The following is a 12879-nucleotide window of genomic DNA, read 5'->3' as shown; positions in this document are numbered from 1 at the left end:
TGAGTCTAGGTAGTAACTGTTCTTGTCGTCAACAACTATACTTAATACTTGTTGTGTAAGGCTTGTTGCTTTTGTTTATGTGCCAAGTCCAGGGGCAATCTATGTTCCACAAGTTCTTCTGATTGCTCTAGGCCACTCACATAATGTCTATCACAGCTGTTGCTGGACCTAGGAACATGCTTGTTGACCAAAGGTTTTGGAACCGGAATCTCAGAATGGATGACATTTATACGCAATTAAATTATCATTTAATGCCAAATCACCTTCCTTGCTTGTGACTTAAAAAAAAAAAAAAAAAAAAAAAGAGTATTCATCCTATAAGTACGACTCAAATAGTTGTGGGACACAAGTTTGAACTTATAATTCTTCACAAGTTTATACTTAATGTTTGTTAGTATCCGCTAAGTCTTTAGAACAAAAAAGAGTTATTTAATCCTCCTATTTTAAAATGAAGATATTTTTATTTATATTTATTTTTCCACCCCTGAAACACGTAGATATTTATAAAATAATATTACAACATGCCACAGAAAAATATGATTTATTTTTTCTAGTAACCATATTAGTAATGTGAAGTATTCATTAACTTTGGAAAATGTCTTCTCCCAAAAAAACATAAATGCTTTATAATAAATATGAACATTGCTGATGAATTCATTCATAAAATGGGGTTTCCAATCTTTGCTTTCCTATAAATAGAGAGATAAGTAGAAAGAAAAAGAGGGTTGTGGGACAAGGTATTAAAGAAGCTTAAGAATATTGAAGATCAAGTAAGATCATTCTCGTCTAGTGGTTCCTCTTCCTCTTTGGTAGTGTCAGCCTTCAATGCATTCACATCTCCCGTAGGCAATTTTCTTGCAAGCCTAATTATCTGCAGAGGTTTTGCTAATAGTTTAGTCCACATCAACGAAAATAATAATAGTCATTTTAAAGCAAGTGATAATCATTTTCCATAATTAAGATTCTCGTTGCTGGTGTTGAATTGTACAATCATTGTTCATAAATAATAGAATATATGGTGACACAGTTAAGTATACTCAATTTAGCTTTCAAGAACTCAGGCATATTATATAAACTAATTCACTTGCCACATGATCAAGATTTGAAATAATGCTGGATTGAGTGATACGTTTGATCTCTTCAATATCTCCGTCCTTGAATGCACCGAGAAGCTTGCTGGCGCAACGACCGTGGTCACTTCTAAGAAAACCATCAATCCTAGAGAGATCACAAAACATTTATGCCAATTAATTATTCGGTCCCAATAATTAAAGAGTAACATTCAATCAATCTTCGAAAAATAAAACAGAATAAAAGATTGAGATCAACAGAAAATTTATATTGTAATAAAGAGAACAGCAAGAACAAGTGTAGACAACAGAAAATGCTGTATGAGGTTGAGTATGAAGCCACATAATGGCACAAGAAAAATGAGGCATTCGATAAACTTACTGCGAGCAATCATTGTAACACTTCTCTGCTTGCTTAAAGTCTTGACCATAAAGGTAGACAATAATTGCACTAAGGTATGCCTGCATGTGAACAGTTCAGTGAGTGAGATTTTTTAGCATAATAAAATACCCTGAAGTGCCTGCACATTAACTCAAACAAGGGAAGTGGAAACCAAAACATTTCCTCAAATTGCAAGATTGGAATATTTAATGCAATATATTTTCACTAATTAAACAAATGCCAGCTTTTTTCAAACTTTAAAATATAATATATAAATCACCATACATCATAGGAATCACTGCAAAGTTCAAGGTTTTAAAAAACGGGGCGTTACCGTGTTAACGGCCTTTAAAAAACGGTATGGGCAAGAGGCAAAACCGTTTTTGCCTGTTTTAAACGGTGGGAAGAAAAATCACATGAAATCGCCGTTACGTAACGCCGTTACAGCCGCGACCGATCGTTATAGCTGCGAAAACAGAACACAGTTTCCAGATCTTGGTCATCACATCCTCTTTATTTATAGCTTCATTACTCCTTCAATTCCCAGATCTCTCCTCCTCCACTCACTCTCTTAATTTTGGTGTTGTTGTGCAAGTGTGTAACATAGATGAAATGAGATTTTAAAGAGAAAAAAAAAAATAGGAACTTCGAGTCGAGTGTCTGTGTGAATATGGTTCTGAGAGAGTTCAGACTTTAGAGATGAGATTATTGGTGTTTATGAATTTGTGGTTGCTTGCTTCAGTATTGTGACAATGGAAAAGAAGTTTGAATGGAAATAATAAAGTGAGGTGAGTGGTGAGGGTAATTGTGCAACGTTTTAATTAATTCACACCGCAACGACCGCAATATGTAACACAGTATCCATAACAGCCGAGATCGCAACAACCTTAGCGTGACCGTTACCGCGGCCGTTATTTAAAACCTTGCTGCAAACTGCTATTCAGTGTGTATATATATATATATATATATATATATATATATATATTGTGGATCTTAATTATGCAGGAACAAGTGCCTCTGCAAATAGCTAATTCAAAAGTAAATCTCTAAACAGGGAAAACCAAAACAAATTCTTTACCGCAGCCATCATATATATTCGATTAGCTACCTATACTACTTATGTTCATTCATACCTACGATGAATAAACCATCAATTTAATCTTCAAATTATCACTCCCTCTTCAATTTAGTCCCTAGAATATGTAAGTATAATATGTAGTCGCTAAAGTATATAATTTAACAGATTTCATATAGCTCAGAGACTACTTATTTTATATAGTTTAGGGACTAAATTGAAGAAAAGAATGATAGTTTAGGGATTAAATTGATGATTTATTCCACCTAGTATTGCATCAGCATATTTCTCCAAAGCATTGAAAATAGACCAAAGAGGAATCTTTAGTTTAGGAGATGATTAAAATGAAGAATGAAAAGTTAAAATAACTCCAAACCTTGGTCTGGCTATTAGGAGCATTACACTTGTCAGCTGCTACGCCTAATCTGAGCAGGAAAGATGCAGCATCTGTATACCTGTGTATTAAGGAAAATTTCAGGTATTATAATTTGCATTAGAGCAAATGAAATGTGTATCAGTATTTGTGCAATAAACCAATTCTATTCCAAAAGCAGCAATTCTTGCCTAATAACAACAGGGGAATTTTAAAATTTATCTATTTTATGTTATATTTTTCAGCATTCAACTGTTATGAACTTATGCTGTTTCACATAAAAGAGAAGCATGCATATAAATTCTTCATACTGTACATTCCATAGAAATGTACATTCACATTTTTTTTTCCAGGACTCACTTGTCATGTTTTATATAAACACTAGCAGAAGCACGATACAGATCAAAGGCCATTTGATCTCCTCCATCCTCTTCAAGTATTGTACAAGCATCAGTGTATAGCTTAATAGCTTCTTCAGGCAGGGAATCTTCCAAAGCACTGTATAGGGAAGGCAAAAGGTATTATGAGAGAGAGAAAAAAGTTTTATTATTGAATTCCCAGTGGACTCTCATTTTTCAAGATCCAACATATAAAATCATTTCTTTAATTTAAACAATATGTTTAGCTACCGGGCACCCTTCGCAAGAGCATCTGATGCAGGTTGAGATCTCCCACATTCAATGTACAATTCAGACGCTCTTCGATACAAATCTCTGACTTCACTCCAGTTTCTCAGTTCCTTTGACATCGCCGCGGCAGATTCTATGTTCTTAGCTGCTTCCCAAGGTCTTGTTTACTTGTCAAGGACAAATCAAGAGAAACATTTTTCACTAATGCTTTAAAAGCGAACCGGACATTGAACCGGCAAAACCTCCAAGTCATGGTTCAACGGCAGTCGGCTATAAACCGCTTGAGCCAAGACGAAACTATACTAAAAATATCTGAAATAACCTTCGTCAATTGTACCAGTTCACGATTCATCTAGTTGAATCATCCGGTTCTGTTTGTAAAACATTGGTTTTAACATAGGCAACATGGTTTTAACATAATGATCATTAATTCGTTGATTCTGATAAATAGAATAATACGTAGTTAAGGATACGAAGAAAGCATCTCTTGTCCCTGTGAAGCTTTCTCATATGCCGATTTTGCTCTCTCGTAGTCTTTGGCAATTTTAAATCCACTTGCTACAATATAGTAACAAGAGATTGGTAGATTTATTATCCAAACACATGTTTGTTTTCATTTGCAACTTTGATTTTGATACAAAAGTATTTATTTGCGTATACAATGAATGATTTAGAAATGCATATATACCGGCTTGCTCGTAGAGGACAGTAGCATTTCTCCAATCTGCATTCCACCTTGTGAAACTAAGCGTTGTTCTGAAGCCATATGGAAACTAGGAGTAAATATAATTAACAATTAAGTGGAAAAAAAATTAAGCAATTACAAGTTTAGATGAATGCATGAATGATAAAGGCTACAACAATTTTTAATCATGTTGAGAGAGGTGGAATACATGAATGATAAAGGAAAGGGAAAAGAGAGAAAATTACAAGTTATCAGCCTTGCTTATCAAATTTTGGGGATCAGAACTTGCCATCAATGATCACTTCTGCATCTGTTGTTAACTTAAGACTACGCTACGTTAGCTAAGGTGAATATTGTTGCTGCAAATGAAAATGGCGATCATGGACCATGGTTAATTTAATTTAGATTCAGATGCAGATTTTGTTTGGGTTAATTAAGTAAATAAGAAAATTAAATGGGTGCCATTAGTAAAAAAAAAGGAAATGGTCCTATAAATATTCAATTTCATATCTAATAAAATCACATTTTTTAGTCATTAAAATATTCCATCAAATGACCCTCTTTGCAATAAAAATAATTCCATCAGCATTTTTTTAGTGCTTGTACAAATTTTACATCAACATTTTTGTCCCAAAAATGCAAAGAAAAATGTCATTAGACTACAAAGTGTGATTTTATTTTGTAGGAATTAAAAACAAAATTTTAAATATTTATAAGAATTATATTTTTAGGTAACTTTTGTTTAGGGGAGGTAATTTTTTCTCTCTACAACACAACAACAACAACCAAGTTTTATCCCATTAAGTGGGGTCGGCTGCATGGATCAAATTACGTCAGTGTTCTATCTTCCAAAGTATTTGGATCCAACTCATTGACCTCTAAATCCTTTCTAATGGTTTCTCTTATAATTTTCCTAGGTCTTCATCTACCTATTTTGACCCGACTCTCCTCCATTTGATCTACTCTTCTTACGACGGCATCTATGGGTCCTCTCTACATGCCCAAACCATCTAAGTCTATTTTCTACCAACTTTTCTACCCTCACTCTCTTCCGAATGGTGTCATTCCTAATCCTATCTCGTCTAGTTTTACCACTCATCCAGCGCAACATCCTCATCTCCGCCACACTTACTTGATTCTCGTGTTGGCTCTTAACTGCCCAACACTCCGTACCATACAGCATCGACGGTCTGACTGTTGTCTGACATAACTTCCCTTTCAACTTAAGTGGTACTTACTTATCACACAAAACACCTGAGACTCTTCTCCATTTCAACCACTTAGCTTGAATACGATGATTTACATCGGCTTCTATTTTGGATTTATGACAACAAGTTTACTTTATATTATATTTCGCTATGAAAATAACATTTTTATACATAAGTGCTTCTCATGATAAACACTTTCGTTTTTAGAAAAGAAGCTAACAAAAAGAAAAGAAACAAAAAACAGCTAAAAATTAATCTCTGTGACGCATTCCTCTTCGGGCATCAGCCTGCAGCAACAGAAGCAAACCCTATAGTGACTCCAAAAACTCACGCCAAATCTCAGAACTTGTTCTATAAGCTGCCAACAAGTGTTTATTAAGTAAACAAAAAGTTTTTATTGAATTTAGAGACTGTTCTACTGCGTACCATTTGCTCATGTTAATTTTTTTCATAAAAAAAAGGAACTAACTTTTGTACTACACAAGGTAGTGCGCGCGCTATCACTATGACATGTGCTCAAAGGCACTAACTAGCATGCACTATTGCTGTTGCCACAATGTATCCACTTTCTTTGAGAGCACAAGCAATAGGTGATGCCTTAAATATTTGAAAATTCAAGGCAATATGTATAATGGACAATGCTCAAAGATATCATCCTCATCGGTTTTTTAAGTGCCCACCAATTGCTTCACTATAAATATACTCAAAAGATTAATTATATTTATATTTGCATAGGAATATTCCATTTCCACTATTCTATATATGTATAGAAATACAATAAAGTATGATAAGGAAACTATATATTAATAACCAACTCAATTATTACATGTTATTTTAGGGACATATACTTGAGCTATTAATACTAACAAACCTTGCTATTTTTGTTCATCAATGCTAGGTTGCCACCACTTTGCACTTCCACTTCAGGCTAGTGGTCCAGAAGAGACTGCAAAACCAAAACTCATTGGTTTTTTCAAAGATCAAGTCTTTACACTTGAGGATAGACTAACTATGCATGCTACTGAAGATTTGTTGTTGTTGTAAGTTTCTTGATCATGTTTGGTGGAGCTTTGCATTCCAAAACTCAAATGGAGAAGAACACATATTGTGTACATTTAGTGGTACTGTTGTGTTTCTTCGGGATGCTTCTAATACCTTCTTCTTGTCAAGTTGATGCAACTACTGCTGTGTACATTGTTACTCTCAAACAAGCCCTTACTTCTCATTATCAGGGTGAGTTGAGTAGAGTTTATAACCACTTCCGACGCGGTTCTTCTGGGAGAACTAGACTTGACAAACCAAGGTAGCACTCCTTTGTTTTGAAGGTTTAGAAAGTGTTTAAGTTGCATTTAGAAATTGTATTATTACATTTCCGTATTTGGAGGATGCTTTTTTTTAGCTTTCTAGTTCTTCTTCATTGAAGTTTAGGCTTCTTTTGAAAGTTATATCTGTGCTATGATGGCAACCAGTAAGTATTTGTTAAAATGATTTTTTAGCAGGTATCATCTAAATAATTCATGGACAAAAATTGTTTGAAAAAATTATCATTATATTGTTTAACATTCTAAAATATTTCCTAATTTCTTGACTTGTGAGTTTATTTGGGAAAATGAATGTTTGGCGTTTTTCAGACATCGAAATGTTACAAAGACAGATAAGAGACATGGTTTTAACATTGCACAAGTTCATGATTCGTTGTTGAGGAAGGTGTTTAAAGGGGATAAGTATCTGAAACTCTATAGCTATCATTACTTGATCAATGGATTTGCCGTGGTTGTTAATCAACAGCAGGTTTGTATGATATTGCTTTTCATTTTTCAAAATCATAATTCTGTTCTTACACCGTAAACGAAATATGTAATTTGATAAACTGCTTAATTTTGAAATCACTTATAAAAGGCAGAGAAGCTATCAAGGAGAAGAGAAGTGTCCAATGTGGTTTTGGATTTTTCTGTAAGATCTGCAACAACACACACTCCACAGTTCTTAGGTCTGCCACAGGGAGCTTGGTTTCAATCAGGTGGGTTTGAAACTGCTGGAGAAGGAATCACTATTGCATTTGTTGACACTGGCATTGATCATACACACCCTAGTTTTGCTGATGATAAATCCGAACATCCATTCAATGCTCCTGCTCGGTTTTCTGGCACCTGTGAGGTTACTCCGGATTTTCCATCCGGTTCCTGCAATAGGAAGCTTGTTGGAGCCCGTCATTTTGCAGCATCTGCTATAACCAGAGGAATGTTTGACTCAACTGAGGATAGTGCTTCTCCCTTTGATGGTGATGGACATGGCACGTGAGTATTTTTGCTCTTGCTCCATTATTTTATTTGTGTCAATCAAATAGTCCATTCTGATGTATCTGTAATAAACAGGAACATAGCTTCTATTGCAGCTGGAAACCATGGAATTCCAGTGGTTGTTGCCGGGCATCATTTTGGAAATGCTAGTGGGATGGCTCCTCGTTCGCAGTAACTATTCTTTAACTTTATTAAAAAATTCTTCTGCCACTATTATAATCTGTTTATGGGGCAATAAAAAAAAGTTGAGATCTTTTGCTCTGTAGAAAAGCACTTGACTGAATGAAGGTTGCTTGCACCATATCATTGCCGTTTAAAATGTTAAAACTTTAAATACTTATTTGTACTGGTACTTGGCAGGATTCTTGGTTCCAAGCATTAATATGTCAGTGTAATTTAATGATCATAAATTCGAGGTGCTTTATAACCTTTAAGGTCTGTCAAGTGTAAAAAGAATGGTAATGTGATTTACAAAAGGTGAAAAGAAATTATTTTACCCCTATTAAGTATTTTTTTCTGCCCTGATCTCGATCATCCTTTTCAGTGCTTTTCTGAATGTTTCATCTGCTCAGAATATATCTCTAGTAAGCTTTTTGGCAGCAATTTACGTTATTTTATACCTTAACAAATTATTTGCTTATTGGCATTTGAAAGATGATAGAAGATTATAGAATCTGCGTATTTTTTATTCAAGAAAAAGAAGAAGGCCTGTAAAAAAGAAATGCTGTATCTGTTTTATCGTAGAGCTCTAATCGTTTCATGCAAGCATGATTGGATTTTTATTTTTTTTTATTTTAAATTTATGAATGCATTCAGTTTCAATCTTTCGCAGCATTGCTGTTTATAAGGCCTTATACAAGGATTTTGGAGGATTTGCGGCTGATGTTGTTGCAGCCATTGACCAGGTACATATAAAGACAGACAAGCGACTCATTGCTCTTTATGCCATTTATGTGTCAGCAATACATGATAAATTTATTTGTAGCCAATCATTCACACAATTTTTCTTACAACGTTCATATTCAAGTCGTGTCCTCCTTCCTCAAGTATGTGTTAATGTGATTTCGTGGTTAACCTATTTGATCCATTTTCGAAGAATCTGTTTATTTTTTTTGGGTTCATATACTTATGATTCAGCGACGAACATGTTTTGTAGACATTCTTGGGAATCTTAACTTAAAACAGTTACCAATCCTATTGTATTTTATTTTCTTTTTTTTTATTTGTGTGTCTATTTATTTATTTTAAATTTTTTATCAAGGTATGCACAGTCATGAATCAAAGAGTTACCGTAACCGTTCAGTATTGATAATTTGCTCCCATGTGGTCTCTTCAAAATCTATTTACTAATTGCATCCACAATTTTATAATTCTGTTAAGGCTTAATATTATGATTAACTTGATTTTTTACAGGCAGCTCAAGATAGAGTTGATATAATATGCTTGTCAATCACTCCAAATAGGCGTCCTCCTGATATTGCAACTTTCTTCAATCCAATAGACATGGCATTGTTGTCAGCTACAAAAGCTGGTATTTTTGTAGTGCAAGCTGCTGGAAATACTGGACCTTCTCCTATGAGCATGTCCTCCTTCAGTCCATGGATCTTTACAATTGGTGCCACCTCTCACGATCGAGTTTATAGCAACTCACTATTTCTTGGAAATAATGTGACTATACTTGGAGTTGGGCTTGCACGTAAAATTCTGTTTCTCTAATCCTGGTTAGCTATACATGACTTTATTCAGACTAAATCTCCAAAGAAGTTGAGTATTATGTTTTAATGATTGAATTCCTTCCTTGGATTTCTCTCATCGTCAAGACTATTTGCAGTGCTTGCGCTGCATGTGTAAAAGACTGAATATGTTTGTATACTATTGTTACTTCTGTTTTGTTAGTTGAAAATACACTAGTTTCTTTCACTATTTGATGATCCTACGAACTAGAACAAGAAATCCAAGATCTAAAATTGACACATATATTAGATATCAGTTCTGGTTGCCTATAACAGCCTCTTATTACAATGTTGAAGTTCATCCATGAATGATGAAATGAGTCAATTGTTAATCTATGCAAATAATTTTTGCTACATCGCCGTTGTTATTAAATATTTGTTCTTTTATTTCTTACCCAGCTGGTACACCTGAGAACACAATGTACAAATTGATTCATGCACATCATGCTTTGAATGATGATACTACAATTGCTGACGATATGTATGTTGGTGAGTGTCAAGATGCAAGTAAATTCAATAAAGATTTGGTCCAGGGAAACCTTTTAATGTGCAGCTATTCAATGAGATTTGTGCTTGGTCTCTCCAGTATCAACCAGGCCTTAGAAACAGCCAAGAATCTGAGTGCTGCTGGTGTTGTTTTTCCCATGAATCCTTCTGTGAATGGTTTTCAGCTTAACCCAGTTCCAATGAAAATTCCCAGCATAATAATTCCATTTGCAAATGATTCCAAGGTGCACCGTCCATTTTTCATGTTGGTTTTTATTTTACTGTACAGTATACATATATTTGCAGTTCTCATTATGTAATGTTGTTTTCAACTGGACAGATATTACTAGAATACTACAATTCTTCACTAGAAAAAGACGGTACTTCAGAAAAAATTGTTAAACTTGGGGCTGTTGCCAGCATTAATGGTGGACTTACAGCGAGCTATAGTAATGTTGCCCCAAGTGTTATGTATTACTCTGCCAGAGGCCCAGATCCAGAGGACAGTCTTCCTCATGAAGCTGACATTTTGAAACCCAATCTGGTCGCTCCTGGAAGTTTAATATGGGCTGCTTGGAGTTCGGTTGCCACTGATTCAGATGAATTTCTAGGTTTGTAAATACATAAAACAAACTTTTACTATATAGCAAAGAGAAGCGCTAGCAATAAAATCAAGTGAAATGTGAATATGAAATATGAATTTAAATTTATTGTGCATGTCTGTATAGTGAAATGTGAGTACCTGATCCGTATTTTCAACCAACAGGTGAAAATTTTGCAATGATGTCTGGGACAAGCATGGCTGCACCTCATGTTGCTGGTCTTGCTGCACTAATCAAGCAAAAGTTTCCCAATTTCAGTCCTGCTGCCATTGGATCTGCGCTTTCCACCACAGCGTCTCTGTATGACAACAGTGGGAAGCCAATAATGGCTCAGCGGTCATATCCCTCACCAGAGCTAAACCAATCTCCAGCAACTCCCTTTGACATGGGGAGTGGTTTTGTGAATGCAACTTCAGCATTAAATCCAGGGTTGCTTTTTGATTCAAGTAAGTCACTTAATGAACTTCTGAATCATTATATTTATAATGTCTATGTAAATTCTAATATTTCAGATATTTCAACAATGGTTGCAGTATAGGTTAGATTTTAATTGTGTAAATTTCATTTTTTTTGGTAGGTTATGATGATTACATGTCTTTCTTATGTGGTATCAATGGTTCAGCTTCTACAGTTCTAGACTACACGGGTCAGAATTGTTTGAATTTTAACTCTATTGGATATGGCTCTGATCTAAACTTGCCCTCAATCACAATAGCAAGGTTGAACCAATCTAGAGTAGTTCAGAGAACATTACAAAACATTGCTGAAAATGAAACTTATAGTGTTGGTTGGAGTTCTCCATACGGGGTTTCAGTAAAAGTATCTCCAACCCGCTTCTCTCTTGCCAATGGAGAGAGACAAGTCTTATCTGTGATCTTCAATGCAACCAGCAACAGCTCAACTGCCAGCTTTGGAAGGATTGGATTGTTTGGTAATCAAGGTCATGTAGTCAACATTCCTGTGTCTGTTATCGTTAAAATCTCACAGTGAGATAATTAGCATGGTTAATGAAAATTAGCAAGTTATAATTACAAATTTGTTAAATACACCTTAATGCTACACAACCGGCGAGGGTGAAAAAGCATGTATGTGTACCGAATAGAAATAGTTGAGATGGATTCCATTGCGAATAATTGTTTCGGTACACACTTGGGCTATATCCAACTCTTGTTATGTTGACTGGGACACTAAATGTCATCAGTGATAATCTTTTGAATTCTGTATTGTGTAATGTGGTTTTTTAGAGGTGATTAAACAAGAGGATTATGAAGAAATTGGATAAAGAGGGAGAATATTTAGATTGAATAATAATATTTTGCTTTCTATTTCTTTTAATTGATATTTATAGCGAAACTATAGAATATTCTATATAGCATTAAATCATTAGCATGAGCATGTACATGCTTATATAGATGTATACTCTTCACACAACCAATCAATACTATTATGTATTTTTTCTATGAAAGTCTTACTGTTTTCAACGGCTGTTATGTATTTTTTTTCTATAAAAGTCTTATTTTTTTCAACGGCTATTGACAATTAAGAATAACAATATAATATGCTTCTCAATTACTCATAATAGACATGGCATTTTGTCGGCTATAAAAACTTGTATTTTTGTTGTGCAAGTAGTCGCTGGAAACACCAGACCATCGCCTATGACCATGTCTTTCTTTAATGCTTTAATTCAAATCAATTTCCATTGTCAATATTTTTGAACATTTAGATTAGTGCTTTGATTCTCGCCATGGTAATCCTACTCTAGAGCTCTCTACATGGTACAAAGAACTCAATTCGAGACAGCCGTGTAAGGCACGCCTGACGCTTATGTGTTGACAAACGCAACTCTGCCGGATTCAGACGTATTTCTTCCCTCCATGGAACCAATCGAGGAACAATACATCGCTGTTTGTCTTCACTTTTTGCTCCACCACTACCAAAGCCACAAGATTTCACTTTTGGTGTCATGGCACTTCCTCCACCGTCATCGCCACTTGTGCTTGTGCAGCATCTGCCTGAACCATCCTGTGTTTTCTTGCTTCTCTTGCTCACAGGTATCCACCATCTTGAGCTAAACATAGAGCTTTATCGTCAAACACAATTTTCAACCTGTATTCATTTTGAATAGCCTATTTTTGATTATTCTAGTAGTAATCGCAATTCATACTCAGTGTATGATAACATAGACTCAGGGAACCTTGTCTATGAAAATGTTCCAATTCATCAATGTCCGCATAAATCAATTTTGAGTCTAGGACTTGGTTGAATTAGTTGGCATAGTTAATCTGTTGCAGAGCTGGCTTATAAAAAAGTCATTCTGTTGAAGAAACTTCACG

At 34.9% G+C, this 12879-nt stretch overlaps 2 protein-coding genes across 2 annotated transcripts; one reads left to right on the top strand and one right to left on the bottom strand.

Moving 5' to 3' along the window:
- Positions 1 to 666: 666 nt before the first annotated feature.
- Positions 667 to 4647, bottom strand: LOC11439927 (gamma-soluble NSF attachment protein). Its single transcript, XM_003629958.4, has 9 exons — positions 4460 to 4647; positions 4218 to 4285; positions 4003 to 4087; positions 3530 to 3688; positions 3261 to 3398; positions 2904 to 2982; positions 1453 to 1532; positions 1089 to 1218; positions 667 to 871 (listed from the first exon to the last, which is right to left on the bottom strand). Exons 1-9 carry the CDS (start codon positions 4504 to 4506, stop codon positions 767 to 769), a joined length of 891 nt encoding a protein of 296 aa, XP_003630006.2. The 5' UTR covers positions 4507 to 4647; the 3' UTR covers positions 667 to 766.
- A 1639-nt stretch (positions 4648 to 6286) lies between these two features.
- On the top strand, positions 6287 to 11871 carry LOC11426036 (subtilisin-like protease SBT2.2). The gene is made up of 10 exons (XM_003629957.4): positions 6287 to 6725; positions 7054 to 7213; positions 7322 to 7719; positions 7798 to 7893; positions 8555 to 8627; positions 9136 to 9418; positions 9855 to 10186; positions 10282 to 10552; positions 10708 to 10989; positions 11121 to 11871. The coding sequence occupies exons 1-10, from the start codon at positions 6478 to 6480 to the stop codon at positions 11531 to 11533; spliced, it is 2556 nt and encodes an 851-aa protein (XP_003630005.1). The 5' UTR covers positions 6287 to 6477; the 3' UTR covers positions 11534 to 11871.
- The last annotated feature ends 1008 nt before the right edge of the window (positions 11872 to 12879 follow it).

The sequence above is a fragment of the Medicago truncatula genome, chromosome 8 (genome assembly GCF_003473485.1).
Source record: "Medicago truncatula cultivar Jemalong A17 chromosome 8, MtrunA17r5.0-ANR, whole genome shotgun sequence".
Lineage (NCBI taxonomy): Eukaryota > Viridiplantae > Streptophyta > Magnoliopsida > Fabales > Fabaceae > Medicago > Medicago truncatula.
The sequence above is the reverse complement of the archived record's forward strand: the minus strand, read 5'-3'. Positions and strand labels throughout refer to the sequence as shown.